At 37.4% G+C, this 20,773-nt stretch overlaps 1 protein-coding gene across 3 annotated transcripts in view; it reads right to left on the reverse strand.

Annotated features, from left to right (window-relative positions):
* PDZD8 (PDZ domain containing 8) overlaps window positions 1–20,773 on the reverse strand; it is a 98,691-nt gene that overhangs the window by 56,788 nt on the left and 21,130 nt on the right. For 2 of the 3 annotated variants that reach the window (XM_027112702.1, XM_027112703.1), the window contains one exon: window positions 13,054–13,179. The exons of the other annotated variant lie outside the window; for it this stretch is intronic. In XM_027112702.1, the coding sequence (XP_026968503.1) occupies window positions 13,054–13,179 (126 nt within the window). The remainder of the gene's footprint in view (window positions 1–13,053; window positions 13,180–20,773) is intronic. 3 annotated transcript variants of the gene reach the window in all.

A 20,773-nucleotide genomic window follows, 5' to 3' on the forward strand; every position in this document is an offset into this window, starting at 1 on the left:
TATATACTACCAAATGTAAAACAGATAGCTAGTGGGAAGCAACCGCATAGCACAGGGAGACGAGCTTGGTGCTTTGTGATCACCTAGAGGGGTGGGAGGGAGACGCAAGAGGGAGGAGATATGGGGATATATGTATATGTATAGCTGATTCACTTTGTTATACAGCAGAAACTAACACACCATTGTAAAGCAATTATACTTCAGTAAAGATGTTAAAAAAAAAAGAAGAAATATGCACCTAATAATCAAATTACAAAAGAAGAGAAAAATTAATAGTCATGGTTGAAGATTTAACACACTTTATTCACTAATTGACCAAACTAGATAAAAATAAAAAACAGTAAAGAAGATCCAAATGATATTACTGGCAGTCCTCACTTTGTGTTAATTGCATAACAGAATTGTGTCCCTGCTTTGCACTGTTCTGACATGCAAGGTTTTGGTTAACACAGTGCCAGGCTGAGTAAGGGTTGTCTGTATATATTTTTGTATAGTTTTGTGTCATAGAAGCACATTAATGCTCTACATATGAAAAAATAGGAATCAATAAGGATAGAAAGGCAGGGTTGGGGGGAGACTGAAACTGAGAGCAAACTGAAACGAACCCAACTACATTTCAAATGAACAACATAATCACACTAAAGGGGAAAAATTATTCTAATTTATGAATACAGTACATGACCACATGCCCTCAATGGGTAGGGTAGGGGAGAACTGCAAATAAATCCTGAATTCCTTTTAGTAAGTATGTTCTCTGTTCACGTAGGGACAAAGCAATTTCAGAACTATCTGAGATGTAGTATAGGATTGAGCAAATGAGTCAAAGTGCTGATGTTATTGGGAGTCAGGGCTCAAGGGACATAAAAATACAAAAGGGGGAACAACCAAGGTGGGGAAGAACCAAGGCAAGGAACAACCCTATGAGGATGAAATAGAACTGGAAGTAACAGGTGAACTCATGATTTCTAAATTGTGTATCTGTGTGTGTGTGTGGTATGTATGTATATGTTTACAAATGTCTTCACATATATGTATTTCCTAATCCTGCTCACTGAAGGGTCCTATGAATATATGAAGTAGCAATGAACATACCCAACACCCAGATCTTGATTCCTAATATCATTCTCTACTAAAAGGAACCAGGGCTTTTTGGAAAAATAGCCGATTCTAGGACTGTGATGGGGAAGATATAAAATGAACCTGGAACAGCTTGTTATATGTACCAGAAAGTAGTGAAGACCTAAAAAAAAGAAAAAAAGAAAAAAAGGAGAAAGAAAAGGAGGAGGAGGAGGGGGGTGGGGAGGAGGAGGGGGAGGGGGAGAAGAAGAAGAAAAGCAAAGGAAAAAAATACAGGGTTATTTGAAGAGGCTCCTAGTGGTCATATATGAGATAATTTAGGCACCAAAATAATTAAGGATGGTAAAGAATTATAGTGATTGAAAAAAATAGGAATCCATGAGTCCATGCTGATGATAGATAATTATGGAATAAGGGAGAACTCTTGGTAATGAAAGAAGAATGTCAAGCGCTGTGGTTTTCCTGTATTTGTGTTAACATTTAAAAATTTTAAAAATGATGTATTTTTGGAACCCAGTAAAACAGCACTCTAAAAGGTGCTGAGAAAACAGAGGCTTTAGAACAGTGTGTGAGTCAGTGAAGAACTGACCTTAATTAGAACTTCTATCTATAATTAGGACAGACTATCCTAAATATACTGCTCTGGAGTACAGAACTCTCACACAACAGAACTTTATAGGCTTTGCTTTCAATACTATAATCTTAAGTTTGTTTTTTAAAAAATATAAGTGGTTGCTAAAACCGGAAAAGAAAAGAGAGAAGAGAAGAGAAGAGAAGAGAAGAGAAGAGAAGAGAAGAGAAGGGAAAAGAGACCCATTACATTGTACAACAAAGATGTAGGGGACAAATCCCTCCTAGAATCTGAGGTCAGAATTTCTTTTCCCCTGAAAAACATGCACAGTTTATCAAGAAATAAAAACTAGGAACTCCATCAAGTTTCCTTTGCTGCCAGAAAACTGATCTTCTCTTCTCTACATGGTTGTTTTTGATCTAATTTATTTTCTATTTAACTGCATATAGGTATATCATTTTTGCAAAATACCTAAAATTCTTTTAGAAGACGGACTATAAATTATAAATTTAAAAATAATAATCTTAATATGATTGTAATACTAATGTGAAATAATTTAGTCTAATAACAATACTACAAATACAGCAATTGAGTTCTTCTGTGGTTAAAATCTAGCCTTAGGCAATGTGAAAAAAAAAGCAACTATTCAGAATGACTTTGCTTTTTGGTAAATAGAACCAATTTTTACAAACAAAACTGTGTTTCCATTCTCAACCTTTATTTTGGAAATTCAAAACTGTTATTTCATGTAATTAGAAAAGAACTTCCCTTTACAGTGTGAGACCCTTTCAAATTAATAAAATTCAAATTCCAGTTCTCATAACCAAATACGCAAAAAAGAACACTTTTGTTTAAGGATTTGTTTTCTTCTTGATAAACAAGATAATGATTATATTAAGGCATAATAATAGAAGCCATATCTACTGAAGCCTTACTATGTGGTAGGGAACTGTGGTTTATTTACCTACCTCTGATCACAATTACCAGCAAGGCAGCACCCTTGTCCATTTTTATAGATGTGTAATTTCCCTGAGAACACATAACAGTAAGAGCACATAGCTAGGATGTGAACACAGCACTTTCTAACTCAAAAGCCAGTATTATTTCCACTTCATGTTGCCTTCTAAAGCATAAAGCTTCCAGCTGTACAACTCCAGTATTTTCAGTAAACAGTTTTCTATGAATACTTCTAACTTGTTTCCTCATTGGCAAAATTCACTCTCAAAGCCTTACAACAGATAAGTTTGATAAATCTTCAAACAGACTTCTGTAAGTCTGAGATTACTTCAAAATAAAGTTAAAAAAGAAAAAAATCCTCACACAGAAACATTTTATTATTTCAAAATAAAGTTTAAAAAATAAAAAGAAATAAGTCCTTGAACAGAGCCATCATTGTCTGTGGATGATGAATATGATGTTCCATTTCATGGATTTTGGGAAAAAATTATTAAAGTTACATTCTTTTTACTTGATTCAAGGTCAAGCTCTAAAAAGCTTAGAGTGGGCGGAGTCAAGATGGCGGTGTGGGAAGATGCCGCGTTAGAGTCTCCCCACAACTAGGGTGCCTGCTGGCCACTGGTGGGAGACCCTGACACCCAAGGAGATGGGAGGAACCCCTAAGTGAACTGGTAGGATGTGGGGGGACTGAGGAGTAGGAGAAGTGGAGGTCAGACAGGATCAGTCCCCCTGAGGCCAGGGAGATCAGGAGAGGCAGGTGGGAGGGGCCCTCTGGGAGGAGCAGGAGAGGAGGGCGTTTGCCCTGCCCACTCGAGCCCAGGAAACCTGCTGGGCTCCCAGGTGAGGTCCCCTGCCCTCTGAGACCAGGGGAGGGGGGCACGTCTGGGCCCCTTCTGTTCTGTTGAACCTAAGCCCCACCCCCCACAGCCTCCAGGGCCTTTTCCAGCCCTGTGGGTCCTAAGTATAGGCCCTGCCCACTGCCCAAACCTCGCCCTTGCTTAGGCCTCCCCCCCACCCTTTTCTCCTTTCCCCTCCTCCTCTTTTTTACTATTGTGGTACTGTTGTACCTTCCTGTTGTTGGTTCATCTATATTTTTATTTTTATATTCTTTCTTTCTTTTTTTTTTTGCGGTACACAGGCCTCTCACTGTTGTGGCCTCTCCCACTGCGGAGCACAGGCTCCGGACCCGCAGGCTCAGTGGCCATGGCTCACGGGCCTAGCCGCTCCGCGGCATGTGGGATCTTCCCGGACGAGGGCACGAACCCGTGTCCCCTGCATTGGCAGGCGGACTCTCAACCACTGCGCCACCAGGGAAGCCCCTTACTTTTATATTCTTTCTAACACATCTGTTAGTTTCCTAGTCTAATTTTATTTTTTACTTTATAATTGTTCTTTTTTTTTGGCCGCCCCTCGTGTCTTGTGGGATCTTGGTTCACGAGCCGGGGGTCGGGCTGAAGCTTCTGCAGTGGGAGCTCTGAGTCTGAACCACTGGACTAACAGAGGCCCTCAGACCCCAGGGAACATTCATCGGAGTGAGGTCTCACTGAGGTCACGATCTCAGCACCAAGACCCAGCTCTACCCAACAGCCTACAAACTCCAATGTTGGAAGCCTCAGGCCAAACAACTAGTAAGATAGGAACACAATCCCACTTATAAAAAAAAAAAAGAGAGCAAAAAAATATGTCACAGATGAAGGAGCAAGGTAAAAACCTACAAGACCAAATAAATGAAGAGGAAATAGGCAATCTACCTGAAAAAGAATTCAGAGTAATGATAGTAAAGATGATCCAGAATCTCGGAGACAGAATGGAGGTTCAGACTGAGAAAATACAAGAAATGTTTAACAAAGATCTAGAAGAACTAAAGAACAAACAGAGATGAACAACACAATAACTGAAATTAAAAATACACTATAAGGAATCTATAACAGAATAACTGAGGCAGAAGAACAAATAAGTGAGCTGGAAGATAAAATGGTGGAAATAACTGCCAGGGAGCAGAATAAAGAAAAAAGAATGAAAATAACTGAAGACAATCTCAGAGACCTCTGGGACAACACTAAGTGCACCAACATTCGAATTATAGGGGTCCCAGGAGAAGAAGAGAAAAAGAAGGGTCTGAGAAAATATCTGAAGAGATTATAGTCGAAAACTTCCCTAACATGGGGAAGGAAACAGTCACCGAAGTCCAGGAAGCACAGAGAGTCCCATACAGGATAAACCCTATGAGAAACACACCAAGACACATATTAATCAAACTAACAAAATTTAAATTCACAGAAGAAATGTGAAAAGCAGCAAGGGAAAAACAAAAAATAACATGCAAAGGAATCCCCATAAGGTTATCAGCTGATTTTTCAGCAGAAACTATGCAGGCCAGAAGGGAGTGGCAGGATATACTTAAGGTGATGAAAGAGAAAAACCTACAACCAAGATTACCCAGCAAGAATCTCATTCAAATTCGACGGAGAAATCAAAAGCTTTTCAGACAAGCAAAAGCTAAGAGAATTCAACACCACCAAACCAGCTTTATAACAAATGCTAAAGAAACATCTCTAGGTGGGAAACACAAGAGAAGAAAAAGACCCACAAAAACAAACCCAAAACAATTAAGAAAATGGCAGTAGGAACATACATATCGATAATAACCTTGAATGTAAATGGATTAAATGTCCCAACCAAAAGACAGACTGGCTGAATGGATACAAAAACAAGACCCATGTATATGCTGTCTACAAGAGACGCACTTCAGACCTAGGGACACATACGGACTGAAAGTGAAGGGATGGAAAAAGATATTCCATGCAAATGGAAATCAAAAGAAAGCTGGAGTAGCAATACTCAGATAAAACAGACTTTAAAATAAAGACTGTTATAAGAGATAAGGAGGGACACTACATAATGATGAAACGATCAATCCAAGAAGAAGATATAACAATTATAAATGTTTATGCACCCAACACAGGAGCACCTTGATACATAACACAAACGCTAACAACCATGAAAGGAGAAATCGACAGCAATACAATAATATGGGGGCATTAACACCCCACTTAAACCAATGGACAGATCATCCAAACAGAAAATAAATAAGGAAACACAAGCTTTAAATGATACAATGGACCAGACAGATTTAATTGATATTTACAGAACATTCCACCCAAAAGTGGCAGAATACACTTTCTTCTCAAGTGCACATGGAACATTCTCCAGGATAGATCACATCTTGGGTCACAAATCAAGCCTCAGAAAATTGAAATCATATCAAGCATCTTTTCTGACCACAATGCTATAAGACTGGAAATCAATTACAGGAAAAAAACTGTAAAAAACACAAATACATGGAGGCTAAACACTGCACTACTAACCAAGAGATCACTGAAGAAATCAGAGAATTAAAAAAATACATAGAAACAAATGACAACGAAAACACAACAACCCAAAACCTATGGGACGTGGCAAAAGCAGTTCTAAGAGGGAAGTTTATAGCAATTCAATCTCACCTCAAGAAACAAGAAAAATCTCAAATAAACAATCTAACCCTACACTTAAAACAACAGAGAAAGAAGAACAATGAAAACCCAAAGTCAGTAGAAGGAAAGAAATCAAAAAGATCAGATCAGAAATAAATGAAAAAGAAATGAAGGAAACGATAGCAAAGATTAACAAAACTAAAAGCTGGTTCTTTGAGAAGATAAACAAAATTGATAAACCCTTAGCCAGACCCATCAAGAAAAAAAGGGAGAGGACACAAATCATTAAAATTAGAAATGAAAAAGGAGAAATCACAACTGACACTGAAGAAATACAAAGGATTATAAGAGACTACTACAAACAACTATATGCCAATAAAATGGAAAACCACAAAGAAATGGACAAATTCTTGGAAACATACAATTTTCCAAGACTGAACCAGGAAGAATTAGGAAATATAAACAGACCTATCACAAGTAATAAAATCGAAATGGTGATTAAAAATCTTCCAACAAACAAAAGTCCAGGACCAGATGGCCTCACAGGCGAATTCTATCAAACATTTAGAGAAGAGCTAACATCGATCCTTCTCAAACTCTTCCAAAAAATTGCAGAGGGAGAAACACTCCCAAATTCATTCTACGAAGCCACCATCACTCTGATACCAAAACCAGAAAAGGATATCACAAAAAAAGAAAATTATAGACCAATATCACTGATGAACATAGATGCAAAAATCCTGAACAAAATACTAGCAAACAGAATCCAACAACACATTAAAAGGACCAGACACCATGATCAAATGGGATTTATCCCAGGGATGAAAGGATTCTTCAGTATATGCAAACCAATCAATGTGATACACCACATTAACAAATTAAGGAATAAAAACCGTATGATCATCTTAACAGATGCAGAAAAAGCTTTTGACAAAATTCAACACCCATTTATGATAAAAACTCTCCAGAAAATGGGCATAGAGGGAAACTACACCAACATAATAAAGGCCATATATGACAAACCCACAGCAATCATCATACTCAATGGTGAAAAACTGAAAGCATGTCCACTAAGATCAGGAACAAGACAAGGATGTCCACTCTCGCCACTCTCATTCAACATAGTTTTGGAAGTCACGGCAATCAGAGAAGAAAAAGAAATAAAAGGAATCCAAATTGGAAAAGAAGAAGTAAAACTGTTACTGTTTGCAGATGACATGATACTATACATAGAAAATCGTAAAAATGCTACCAGAAAACTACTAGAACTAACCAATGGATTTGGTAAGGTTGCAGGATACAAAATTAATGCACAGAATCTCTGGCATTCCTATACACCAAGCAACAAAAAATCAGAAAGAGAGGTTAAGGAAACAATCCCATTTACCATCGCAACAAAAAGAATAAAATACCTAGGAATAAACCTGCCTAAGGAGGTGAAAGACTTGTATTCAGAAAACTATAAAACATTGATGAAAGAAATCAAAGATGATATGAACAGATGGAGAAATATACCATGTTCTTGGATTGGAAGAATCAATATTGTGAAAATGACTATATTACCCAAAGCAATCTACAGATTCAGTGCAATCCCTTTCAAACTACCAATAGCATTCTTCACAGAATTAGAACAAAAAATTTTACAATTCATATGGAAACACAAAAGACCCCGAATAGCCAAAGCAATCTTGAGAATGAAAAACGGAGTTCGAGGAATCAGGTTCCCCGACTTCAAACTATACCACAAAGCTACAGTAATCAAGACAGTATGGTACTGGCACAAAAACAGAAATATAGATCAATGGTACAGGATAGAATGCCCAGAGATAAACCTGTGCACATATGGTCACCTAATTTATGACAAAGGAGGCAAGAGCATACAATGGAGAAAAGTGAGCCTCTTCCATATGTGGTGCTGGGAAAACTGAACAGCTACATGTGAAAGAATGAAATTAGAACACACCCTAACACCATACACAAAAATAAACTCCAAATGGATTAAAGACCTAAATGAAAGACTAGACACTATAAAATTCTTAGAGGAAAACACAGGAAAAACACTCTTTGACATAAAATACAGCAAGATCTTTTTTGACCCACCTTTCAGAGTAATGGAAACAAAAATAAACAAATGGGACTTAATTAAACTTAAAAGCTTTTGCACAGCAAAGGAAACCATAAACAAGACAAAAACACAACCCTCAGAATGGGAGAAAATATTTGCAAATGAAACAACACACAAAGGATTAATCTCCAAAGTATACAAACAGCTTATGGAGCTCAATATCAAAAGAACAAACAATCCAATTAAAAAATGGGCAGAAGACCTAAATAGACATTTCTCCAAAGAAGATATACAGATTGCCAACAAACACATCAAAGAATGCTCAACATCATTAATCATTAGAGAAATGCAAATCAGAACTACAATGAGATATCATCTCACACCGGTCAGAATGGCCATCATCAAAAAATCTAGAAACAATAAATTCTGGAGAGGGTGTGGTGAAAAGGGAACCCTCCTGCACTGTTGGTGGGGATGCAAATTGATACAACCACTATGGAAAACAGTATGAAGCTTCCTTAAAAAACTACAAATAGAACTACCAAATGACCCAGCAATCCCACTACTGGGCATATACCCTGAGAAAACCATAATTCAAAAAGAGTCATGTACCACAATGTTCACTGCAGCACTATTTACAATAGCCAGGAAATGGAAGCAACCTAAGTGTCCACTGACAGATGAATGGAATAAGAAGATGTGGCACATATATACAATGGAATATTAGCCATAAAAAGAAACAAAATTGAGTTATTTGTAGTGAGGTGGATGGATCCAGAGTCTGTCATACAGAGTGAAGTAAGTCAGAAAGAGAAAAACTAATACCGTATGCTAACGCATATACATGGAATCTAAAAAAAAAAAAAAGGTACTGATGAACCTAGTTGCAGGGCAGGAAGAAAGATGTAGACACAGAGAATGGACCTGAGGACACGGGGTGGGAGGGGGAAGCTGGGGCAAAGTGAGAGTAGCATCGACATATATACACTACCGAATGTAAAATGGTTAGCTGGTGGGAAGCAGCAGCGTAGCACAGGGAGATCAGCTCGGTGCTCTGCAATGACCTAGAGGATTGGGATAGGGAGGATGGGAGGGAGGCTCAAGAGGGAGAGGATATGGGGACATATGTACGCATATGGCTAATTCACTCTGGTGTACAAGAGAAACTAACACAGTATTGTGAAGCAATTATATTCCAATAAAGATCTATTAAAAAAAATAAAAAGCTTAAAAAATAAACATAAGAATATTAAGCTAAAACTATAACAATGACATTATAACAACCTATAACATTATAACAACCTGGACATGTTTAAATAGTGCTCGCTCAAGCAGGAGAAATGTGAATATGTATGCCTAAAGGCTAAGAACTCAAGAAACTTCAACTCGTGACAGTAAGCTAATTCAAAACAACGTTATATATATACAAGTGGTCTACGGAAATGTTCTAATCTTAATTGGTTTATGTGCTCTTAAAAATTTGATCATTCTAAAACTTTCCTCTATTTGTTTCAAATCTTCTCATATCACTAAGTGAAGTTGTCACGGTAAAAATATCTCAAGAGGTCTTAAGCCTTAAATTTCCAAAACTGAAATAAATGATAAGCATTTTTTTGTCCTTCCTCCAAAAAAGGGGGCACTGTTATTTGTTCTTCCATTTTCTCTAGAGTGTCCCTTTCTTTCTGTTTTAGAGATTACAATAAACCCCACAAGATGAATTTATATTCAGAAGCAGGAAAAATGAAAATACTTAGATTACAGTAGTATCTCCTCTTTAGTTTGAATCTTACAAACTTGTAATCTATATGAATTGAGAGTTCTTTTTTTTCTACTAACAAAAATGCTCAGAAGAAAAACAACAATGTAAGAAAGATTTTAATAAGAATATGAGAAGAATAAAAAAGCAGGAATGAGTTGAAAGTAGTAATTAGTAATTTATTCTCTCCTTCATTAACAATTTTAAGTGATCCTTAAACTGTGTGAATAACACATAGCACCACAACACTAAGTAACTTTACATGGTTGGGTTTATAAAGATAGTGACTAAAACACTATTGAGACAGTGTGCTTGTTCCCAAGATTACGCTGTCACCTGGGAAAGGTGCTGGCCTACAAGGACTAACATAAGAACATGAACTACTGTCCATGCTTTCTCCTTCAACTCTCCAGAAATACTGGTCTTTATTTTTATATTTTTTGACAAGGTGATACAGTCACAAAAATCAAACAGTATAACAAAGGTTATAGTGAAAAGTTTGGCTCTCACCTTCACCCCTGTCCATCATCATTAACTCAGTTCCTTCAACCTTTTCCCCATAAAAATTTTTATTGGTTTCTTGTATATTCTTTCAGAGATTCATTATACACTTCCTTATTAAAATAAAATAGGATACATATACTTCATAAATTGTAATGTTTTTCTTTGTATTATTTATCTCAATTCAACATGACCTAAATAATGCCTGACTACACTCTCTCAATGCCTTCATGCAGTCTTGGGTTCAAGGCTGACCCAAGGTTTTAAGTGAGCAGTATCTCAAATAAAGCAAGAGAATGGTGAGCAAAGGAGACAGCAATAGCAAGTGGTTAAAAAGCCGCAAACAGGGGGCTTCCTGGTGGCGCAGTGGTTGAGAGTCCGCCTGCCGATGCAGGGGACGCGGGTTCGTGCCCCGGTCCGGGAAGATCCCACATGCCGCGGAGCGGCTAGGCCCGTGAGCCATGGCCACTGAGCCTGCGGGTCCGGAGCCTGTGCCCCGCAACGGGAGAGGCCCGCGTACCGCAAAAAAAAAAAAAAAAAAGCCGCAAACAACAGACATATAATTAATCCATAATCCCATCAGCAACACCAAGACAAAAGAACTAGTTTTTTAAAGTTCCTAGCACAGTACCGATTACACATCATATACACTGCATTAAATATCTGTTCAATGAATCAATCAATGAATCTTCTTCAAGGCTATCTTTGCAAGTTTGGGGATAGGCGGGTGAATAGGTAGGTAGGAATTAACAACAGGAGAGTCAAGAAATTTTTTACAAAGCTGCCTTTCAAATGTTTAGAAGTTGCTATGATTATTTTGGAAAAGGTAATCCAATGGTATGATTTTGATGCCTGTGAATCTATAAGAAAATTCACTGAAAGAAAGTATCAGTCCAAAATTTCTTCAGACACAGGCCACTTGATAAACATCCTTCCAAATGATAATATAAGCCCAAATTATAATTAGATATTTATAATTATAATTAGATATTTATATAATTTATATAATTGTAAATTATAATTAGATTTTAGACAGGAGAGATTTAATACTTATGCTTACCATAGCATATTGGCTTAGCTACTTCAAATTCAGACTTACGTAGAGCCGTATTTTTATTGTATATATCATTTTACTGTACATTGCAGTCCCTTTTACAAAATTTACAGCATATTCAGTCTTTCTTTGATAAAAGAATTCCCTTTAAACTAGACTTTCTGACATAATCGTACACAATATTGATTCACTCCAAGACTTAAAAAAACATTTAGCATATTACTAGTATACTCAAAATTAACCTATTAGCAAGGATACAGGTATATTTGGTATAAAATAAAACCTCTAGATTCAAGCACTTATTTTTTATTATGGGCTAAAAATAAAAATAGAGTGATTAAGCAACAAATAAGTGGTCACAGAAATGTAGCAATAAGGATAGTGTATTTGTAGTTGGAATGATCAGGAGACACAGTAAGGAGGCAGTTTTTAAGGTGAAGCAAGAAAGGCTAGTCTCAAGGAACAGAAGATGGGGTAGGGCCTTCAGCCAGGAGAATAGTGGAGAGTCAACACAGGAGCTTGGTACGTTAAAATATCTAAGGCAGGGAATGGCAAACTACAGTCCATGGGCCAAATCCAGTCCACTGCTTGTTTTTATAAGGCTTGTGGGCTACCAAAGGTTTTCACATTTTTAAATGGCTGAAAAAAACAAATCAAAAGAACTTTATGACACATAAAAATTATAAAATTCATATAATAAAGTTTTACGGGCACACAGCCATGCCATGCCCATTCATTTACCTGTTGTCTATCTATGATTGCTTTCACACTACAAGGCAGAGTTGAGTAGTTGCAACAGAAACCATGTGAATCACAAAGCCTAAAATATTTACTATCTGGCCCTTCAGAGAAAAAGTTTGCCAACCTCTTCTCTTAGGAAGGCCTATGTGGCTGAAGCACTGTGAGTGAGGGGCTGGGTGGAGAAAGAAACTAGAGAGGTAAAGAGGGGCATGCAAGCCATGAAAAAGATTTGGGTCTATATTCTAAGAGGAATGGGGAAGCCATTAGAGAATTTTAAGTGGAAAGTGACAATCAGATATGCATTTTGAAAAGCTCATTCTGGTTGTCACAATGGTAACCCGTGTCAGGAGATAAGTAAGGAGGCTAATGTATTAAGTAGTTCAAGCAAAGTATGAACACAGCTTAGACTATGGGGCTGGAAAAATAAAGAGGCTGGGCAAGACTACTTCTGAGATTCCCTTCCAGCTCTAAAATTTTAAGAATCACAGGAGTTTACAAGTCTGATTTTGCAACTTTCCAGGGTATTTCCAATTATCAAAAAGAGTTCTCAAAACTGTTATGCTATGAACAGCTTTCTAATAGGTAGTAAGAAATATGCCAACAGAGCATTATGTATCTAAAAAGTTTGGAAATTACTGCAGGATAAATGATCACCCCCACCATTAGAATGCTTTCTAAAATATAGTTTGTATTTTTTATAAGTTGGAAAGCACTACTTTTATGAAATTTACAGTTAAAGAATTTACAGATAATACAATATAAATTAACACAGCGGGGAATAAACACAAATACTGCTCAAGTACATTTTCAGTGTACTTTCTTTCCTATAATGTAGTAATGACAAAACAAAGAACATACCTGCTACATTCTAACAATGTAACTTTAAGGCGGCCTTCCGTAAGTGCCCATTGTTGTATATGGATATGCTCTTCATCATCTTCTTCGAATCCTTGCAAGGTTTGGAATGGGAAAAACGGCTTAAACCTGACAAAAGTAAAGATAAGTCTAAATTTCTGAATAATAAACACCACACTTTAAAGCGTAATAACAAAACCTACCTGTAGGAAAACAACACAAAACAAACATCTAATGCTGCATGTGCCCTATAAAACCAGAGCTTACCACACTCCCCCATAACTGGCAGCAAACAGTGCCTTCTTGGTGGGACCCAGACTTCCTGTTTTTTTGGCATGCCCTCATTGACAAGGCAGGACACCCAGAACAAAGGAAAAGAAAATCTAGAAGCCACCAATGGGCCCTGAAACTTGGGTGGGACAGGAGAGAGGTTCTTTCTGGACCAGATGGGAAAAGTGTTCCTACTGTAAAAGATCAAAATTCAGAATGCAGTCTTCCATGGAAACAATAAAATTGGATAGCGATTAGTACTAGATAATGATAAATAATAATAATAACAACAACAATTAACAGCAGCAAAGGTATTTATCAGAGATGTTTACTATCTGCCAGGCAGTGTGCTAAGAGCTTTACATGCTTTATATCTTATTCAATGCTCAAAATCCTGAGTGGGCAATATGATTAGCTTCCCACTCCAGATGAAAGGAGTGAGGGTTAGAAAGGTTAAAGAATTTGTTCAACATTACACAGTGAGTGGCATAACCAGAATTCAAGCTAGTTTGACTAGTTGACTACCTAACACTTCAGATACCTATGAATTATTCAGGTCTTTATGTGCTCATTGTTAATACTCTTGGGTTTTATGTAGAAGCTTGTGGTGAGTTATAAACTGTAAGCTTTAAAAACTTTAATTTGAAACATAATTCATACTCCTCCATTAAAGTAAAGGACAAAGAAAATGAGAAAATTGGGCTTGAGGGCCTATAGTTTTCAACTAACCCTACACGCTGTCACTAGACATGACATTTGTCTGCTCAAAAGCTTTAATGCCTTCTCACTAACCACACACAGTATAAACGATAGTCAAAAGTTCTTGGTTTCATATTCAAGGTCTACCACAATTAATCTTTCCAATGGTATTTTTCCTTATTAGAAACCTTCCAATCTAGGAAGTGTAGTCACCTCATGTACCCAGAAGATGCCATGCATATTCCTGCTTCCAAGCCTTTTGTACCAACTGGAGGTTTTCCCTATTCCTCAAAGCCTACCCAAACCCTAAACACTTTCTATAATCAGCTTTAGGTCCTACACCACAGCAGACCACACGCACTGCTTTCACTCTTCTTTACCTTGCAGTCATTTAAACTGCTGGGCACTTATGCCTTGAAATCTCAAATGTGACCTGGTTTCACAATTATCTTTACCCCTCACACACTATCGGGACTGAAGTATGTATTGATCTGATTTATAAAATTCCAACATAAAAAAATGAAACAAACATTTAGAAAATATGAATAGCCCACAACAATTTATACTGAAAGATAGTGATAGAGAGGGAGAAATACTATTTTACAGTTTCCCAATGAACAGGATTAAAGAAAAAATTCTTAGGGAAAGATAAGGAGGTATACAGACAATGCTCAGTGCTTTTCTCTTGCTTCTGAAAACAGATGGAAAACAGAAAGCCCCTTTAGTTTCCTAATTTTCATTGAAATCATTTGATTCAGACAGACTGGCACCAAATTTTTGAGAGAAAAAAAGGAAACTACATTTATCATGTTAATACGATGTTGTAGCTGAGTGTTTTTAATAAACAACCCTTATGGCTCCTGAAGAACATATAACTGTCACTCTATTAAAAAAAATCACAAAAAGCACTACATACACTAGCAACCTTGAATATAATAATCCAAGTTTGCTAAATCACAGCTGCTCTATGAATCAAATTTTCTTGTCAAGTATAAAGTTAAAATTTGATTAAAAAATTTCTCACAGGTGTGTGACTTCAATGTTGTAAGTAGTAAAGTCTAATTTGGGTTTATTAATGCTTCTAGGGGGGTTGCTAAAAGGATTTAGGCACAAAAATAAACTAGAATCAGAAAAAATGTATTCCATTTTAAAATAACACACTAAACAGTGGGATAGAGCTACTTGTTCAACACCCTCTCACCATACACAAAAGTAAACTCAAAATGGCTTAAAGACTTAAACATAAGACATGATACCATAAAACTCCTAGAAGAGAACATAGGCAAAACATTCTCCGACATAAATCGTACCAATGTTTTCATAGGTCAGTCTTCCAAGGCAATAGAAATAAAAGTGAAAATAAACAAATGGGACCTAACCAAACTTACAAGCTTTTGCACAGCAAAGGAAACCATAAACAAAACAAAAAGACAACCTATAGAATGGAAGAAAACATTTGCAAACGATGCGACCCACAAGGGCTTAATTTCCAAAATTTACAAACAGCTCATACAACTCAACAACAACAACGAAAACAGCCCAATCGAAAAATGGGCAAAAGTTCTAAAGAGACATTTCTCCAAAGAAGAAATACAGATGGCCAATAGGCATATGAAAAGATGCTCAACATCGCTAATTATTAGAGAAATGCAAATCAAAATTACAATTAGGTACCACCTCACACTGGTCAGAATGACCATCACTAAAAAGTCTACAAGTAACAAATGCTGGGGAGGTTATGGAGAAAAGGGAACCCTCCCACCCTGTTGATGGGAATGTAAGTTGGTGCACAGTCACTGTGGGAAACAGTATGGAGGTTCCTCAGAAAACTAAAAATAGAATTACCATATGATCCAGCAATCCCACTCTTGGGCATATATCCAGACAAAACTATAATTCAAAAAAATACATGCACCCTTATGTTCATAGTAGCACTATTCACAATAGCCAAGACATGGAAACAACCTAAATGTCCACTGACAGACGAATGGATGGATAAAGAAGATGTGCTAAATATATATAATGGAATACTACTCAGCCATAAAAAAGCCATAGAAAAGAACAAAATAATGCCAATTGCAGCAATGGCAACTAGAGGGATGCAACTAGAAATTATCATACTAACTGAAGTATGTCAGAAAGAGAAAGACAGATACCATATGATATAACTTATATGTGGAATCTAAAATATGACACAAATGAACCTATCTATGAAACAGAACCAGAACCATGGACATAGAGAACAGACTGGTGGTTGTCAAGGGGGAGAGGGTTAGGGGAGGTATGGAGTTGGAGGTTGGGGTTAGCAGATGTAAGTTTTTATATATAGAATGGATAAACAACAAGGTCTTACTGTATAGCACAGGGAACTATATTCAGTATCCTGTGATAAACCATAATGGAAAAGAATGTTTATGCGTATAACTGAGTCACTCTGCTGTACAGCAGTAATTAACACAACATTGTAAATCAACTATATGTCAATAAAACAAAACAAAAGTTATTTGTTCAGCAAGCTACTAAACAGAAACCACACATTCACCAAGAACACTTGGTTTTCAAAACTTTTAGTCCAAGTCTTTAAATAGCCCAAACTCATAAAGGAATCCAAACAATGAAGTAGGCTACTTCTATCCCTTCCTTTTATATTCCCATCATACCACAAAATCCTTCCTTCATTAGCCTATATCTCCTGTGAACCTATCAACTTAAAAATGTCACTGTTTTCACACTCAAGTTCCCTTTCTTTTCCCCTCACTCAAACCTTCTTTTACAAGCTATCTGTACTTCCTCTTGTAGAAAACTTTAAAAACCAACCTGGGAAGATGGACTTTTATAATGACAGCATGAGACACTCCACTGACCTGTTCCCAGTGAAGCTGGTGAAATTATTAAAACAAATATTAAAGCCTCTGGAAATGGTCCTAAGGGCAAACAAGAAACTTCCATTCAAGAAAACCTACAGAAATATGGTAAGAAAGGTGAGAGTCTGTGGTGTTGGAGCCAAGATTGCTCAGCAGGGAAGAGATTCCACTCTGGACTGCTGAAGCGAAGAACACAGGCTGCCTCACTTCCCCAGCACCCTGTCAGAGGACCTTCTTCCTGGTTAAGTGCAGGGCATCAATGTTTCTCATCTGGCCCTCGACCACCTATTATTAGGCTAAGTTCTGGGAGAGAACGGTCAAGAAGTTGGGAGCTCCTTTCTTTGACCGAGTTCCCACTTGAGAAACAGAGACTACCTTGGGCATAGCACACTAAGAATACTGAGGCCTTGATAGTCCTTGCCCTGGCTCATGAAACAGTGGTTCTACGCCAAGAGAGGCAAGCCAAGAGAACCTCAGGCTGCTACCACCCCTCATCCCGCCTCCATCTAGGGTCCAACAGCTAGAGTGGGGGTGTCACTCACAGAGAAGCTTGCCATTGTCCCCAACCCTAGCTCCAGAGCCCTGGCTCAAAGATTTTGCTGAGGGAGAAGGAGAGGGAAAGGCAGGACATAAAACAGCTCCTAAACTGTTCCCACACTTTGATTGGATTTGTGTGTAGAACAATGTCCCAGGGCATTGTTGAAAACAAAAGGCACAATGTCAGAGATTTAACACTCCACTAAAATAATCCAGGCAAATCACTAAAACACAAATAAATAAATAATAAATCCTGGGAGAGGGGGACCAGTATCCAGAGTTACTACAATATATTATCTAAAGTATTTGGTTTCCAACAAAAATTATGAGGCATATAAAGAAACAGGAAAGCATGATCGCTAAAGCAGAAAGAAAGCAGTCAACACAAACTGCCAGTTAAAGTGACCAGGTATTGGACTTAACAGAAAAAGACTTCAAAATAAGCCCTTACAAACATGTTCACAAAAAAATTTTTAAAGCATGATTAAAGGAGTAAAGGGCAGTATTATGACAATGTCACATCAAATATATAATATCAATAGATATAAGAATAATTTTTTAAAAAAGCAAGTGGAAATTCTGGAGTTGAAAAATACAATAGGGACTTCCCTGGGGCACAGTGGTTAAGAATCCACCTGCCAACGCAGGGGACACAGGTTCGATCCCTGATCCGGGAAGATCCCACATGCTAAGGAGCAACTAAGCCCGTGCACCACAACTACTGAGCCCGTGCACCACAACTACTGAAGCCTGCGCGCCTAGAGCCCATGCTCTGCAACAAGAGAAGCCACCGCAATGAGAAGTCTGCGCACCACAACGAAAAGTAGCACCCGCTCACCGCAACTAGAGAAAGCCTGCGTGCAGCAACAAAGACCCAAAGTGGCCAAAAAATAAATAAAATTTTAAAAAAAGTACAACGCAATTTTGAAGTTCACAAAAAGGGTTCTGAATAGTAGATATGAACTGTCAAAAGAAAAAAAAAGTAGTGAATTCAAAGACAGAGCAACAGAGGTTATGTAAGCCAAAGAATAGAGGAAAAAAATGAAGAAAAATAAACTGAGCCTTAGAGAAATGATACCATTAAGTATACCAACATACACATAAAGGGAGTGCCAGCAGGAGGGGAGGGGAGAAGACAGAGAAGAGCAGAAAAAATATCCAAATAGAGGTAGGTAGCTAGTAAGCCCCCAAGCCACAAATTATGTGATTTCATTCATATGAAAATCCAGAATAGAGAAATCTATAGAGACAGAAAGTAATCAGTGGTTGCTTAGGGTTGGGGGTGGTAGATGGGCTAGGAGGTTGACGGGTGGAGGGTATGGGGTTTTGTTTTTGAGGTGATAAAAATGTTCTAAAATGACTGTGGTGATAGTTGTAATATATCTGTGAATGTACTAAAAACCACTGAATTGTAGGTTTAAATAGGTGAATTATATGAAGTATGAATTATATCTCAATAAAGCTACTTTAAAAAAAACTTAACCCAGTTACCCAGAGATAATTCTCTTGTCATTGCTTTGGTATGTAAATGTTTAGTTAGAATTATCTGATTAAAGAAACAAAACCATAAATGACACAGCTCCATTAAAATAACTTAAAGCCCGTTTTAAGGCTTATGAAAAACAAAGATTTGCTGAATGGCTACCATACCAGGTACTGACTGTATAAAGCATTTATTTGCTCACTTAATCCCCCCAAACCAGGCATTAGCACACCGTACATAACGAAACAGTCCTAGAGGTCTAACAAACGCTATACACTGGAGCCAAAATTGGAACCTAGTTTCCTAGCACTGCCACAACAGAATACCACAGACTGGGTGGCTTAAAAAACAGAAACTTATTTTCTCACAGTGGAAGTCTAAGATCAAGGTGCCAAGAGGGCTGGTTTCTGGTAAAACCTCTCTCCTTGCTTACAGACAACCACCTTCTTGCTGTATCCTCTCACGACTTTTTTCTCTGCACACATACTCCTGGTATCTCTTCCTTTTCTTTTAAGGGCACCAGCCCTACTGGATTAGAGCTCCATCCTTACGACCTCATTTAACTTAAATTACCTCCTTAAAGGTCCTATAACCTCAAATACAGTTACATGGAGGGTTAGGGCTTCAACATTTTGGGGGATACAATTTGCCCATAAAAGAACTCATAACTCTGCCCATAACTCTGGAGCCGGTTCCTGAGGCTGATTTGATTACCGACCTGTTTTCTGCTGGAATACATGCTCTAAAGCTGGTCTGAAGTTATCTGACAAGGATGGTCATGGTTTCACGTATATTACTGTGCTTGATCCTCACTCACAATAACATGGTGAGGCACACTGCAAATCATTTCCCCATTTCACACAACAGGTTCAGAGAGAGCAAAGAGCCTTGCTGCAGACTGCATACTTTATTAAAAAGTTACATGAAGATATATGCCAGCAAAATGAGGGCCTAAAGCAAGAAAGAAGAAAGTGATCCAGAAAATACTGGATCCAAGTCAAGAAGGCAATGATGTCCTAAACCCAGATGACAGAGGTCTGGCAAACCAAGAGAGAAGTCCAATTTGGGGAAGGTGATGAAAACTCCAAGAAGGAGATCTCCAGGAAATAGGGAATGAATCGAAGAGGCAGAAGACATGAGAAGAGGTTCATTTTTCAATTAAATCTTGAAGATTTGGTTAAGGCAACTTGGTAAGAGAATAAAAAAGAATTCAAACTTGACTCTAGGACCATAGTGCTTTAATGGCACAAAGATTCTGAAACTGGAATATAGAAAAGGAAGCATAAACTTGCATATTAGGCAGCTCTGCAATAAAAAAAAATTGTATAGACCTAACAATAACATAAATATTTCAATAAAGGAAGATTTAAGTCTGAACAGAACATAAATGTTATTATATATAAATAAGGATGTAGTTCAATGAATGAATTGAAAATAGTGACATAACTAGATTGGGAAAAGACAGAAGGGAAGGTGAGAGAGGATATCACTTAGCTAAATCTTCATCTATCTTAGCAGGAAGTCAATCAATAGAAAATATCTAAAGTCGCTGAATCAAGACAGCTGTATGACTTTGTTGAGCAAAATATAGGTAACATCATAATTAATTACTATAGCTAACATTTACTGAGTACTTACCACATAATGAAAGTCATTATATTTATTAATTCTCACAATTCTATGGGATAGGTACTATAATTAATCTCTATTTTGTAGATGAGGAAATTGAGACACAGGTTAAATAACTTGCTCAAGGTTACACAGTTAGTAAGTAGTGAAGCCAAGGAAAGAATCTAAGCAGTCTGGCTTCAAAACCTGTGTTATTAATCACTGCCTCTTAAAAGTTGTTAAAAATAGAAATAGTACTTAT

The sequence above is a fragment of the Aethalodelphis obliquidens genome, unplaced genomic scaffold (assembly GCF_003676395.1).
Source record: "Aethalodelphis obliquidens isolate GAN/ISIS:26980383/991018 unplaced genomic scaffold, ASM367639v1 scaffold11, whole genome shotgun sequence".
NCBI classification, from domain to species: Eukaryota; Metazoa; Chordata; class Mammalia; order Artiodactyla; family Delphinidae; genus Aethalodelphis; species Aethalodelphis obliquidens.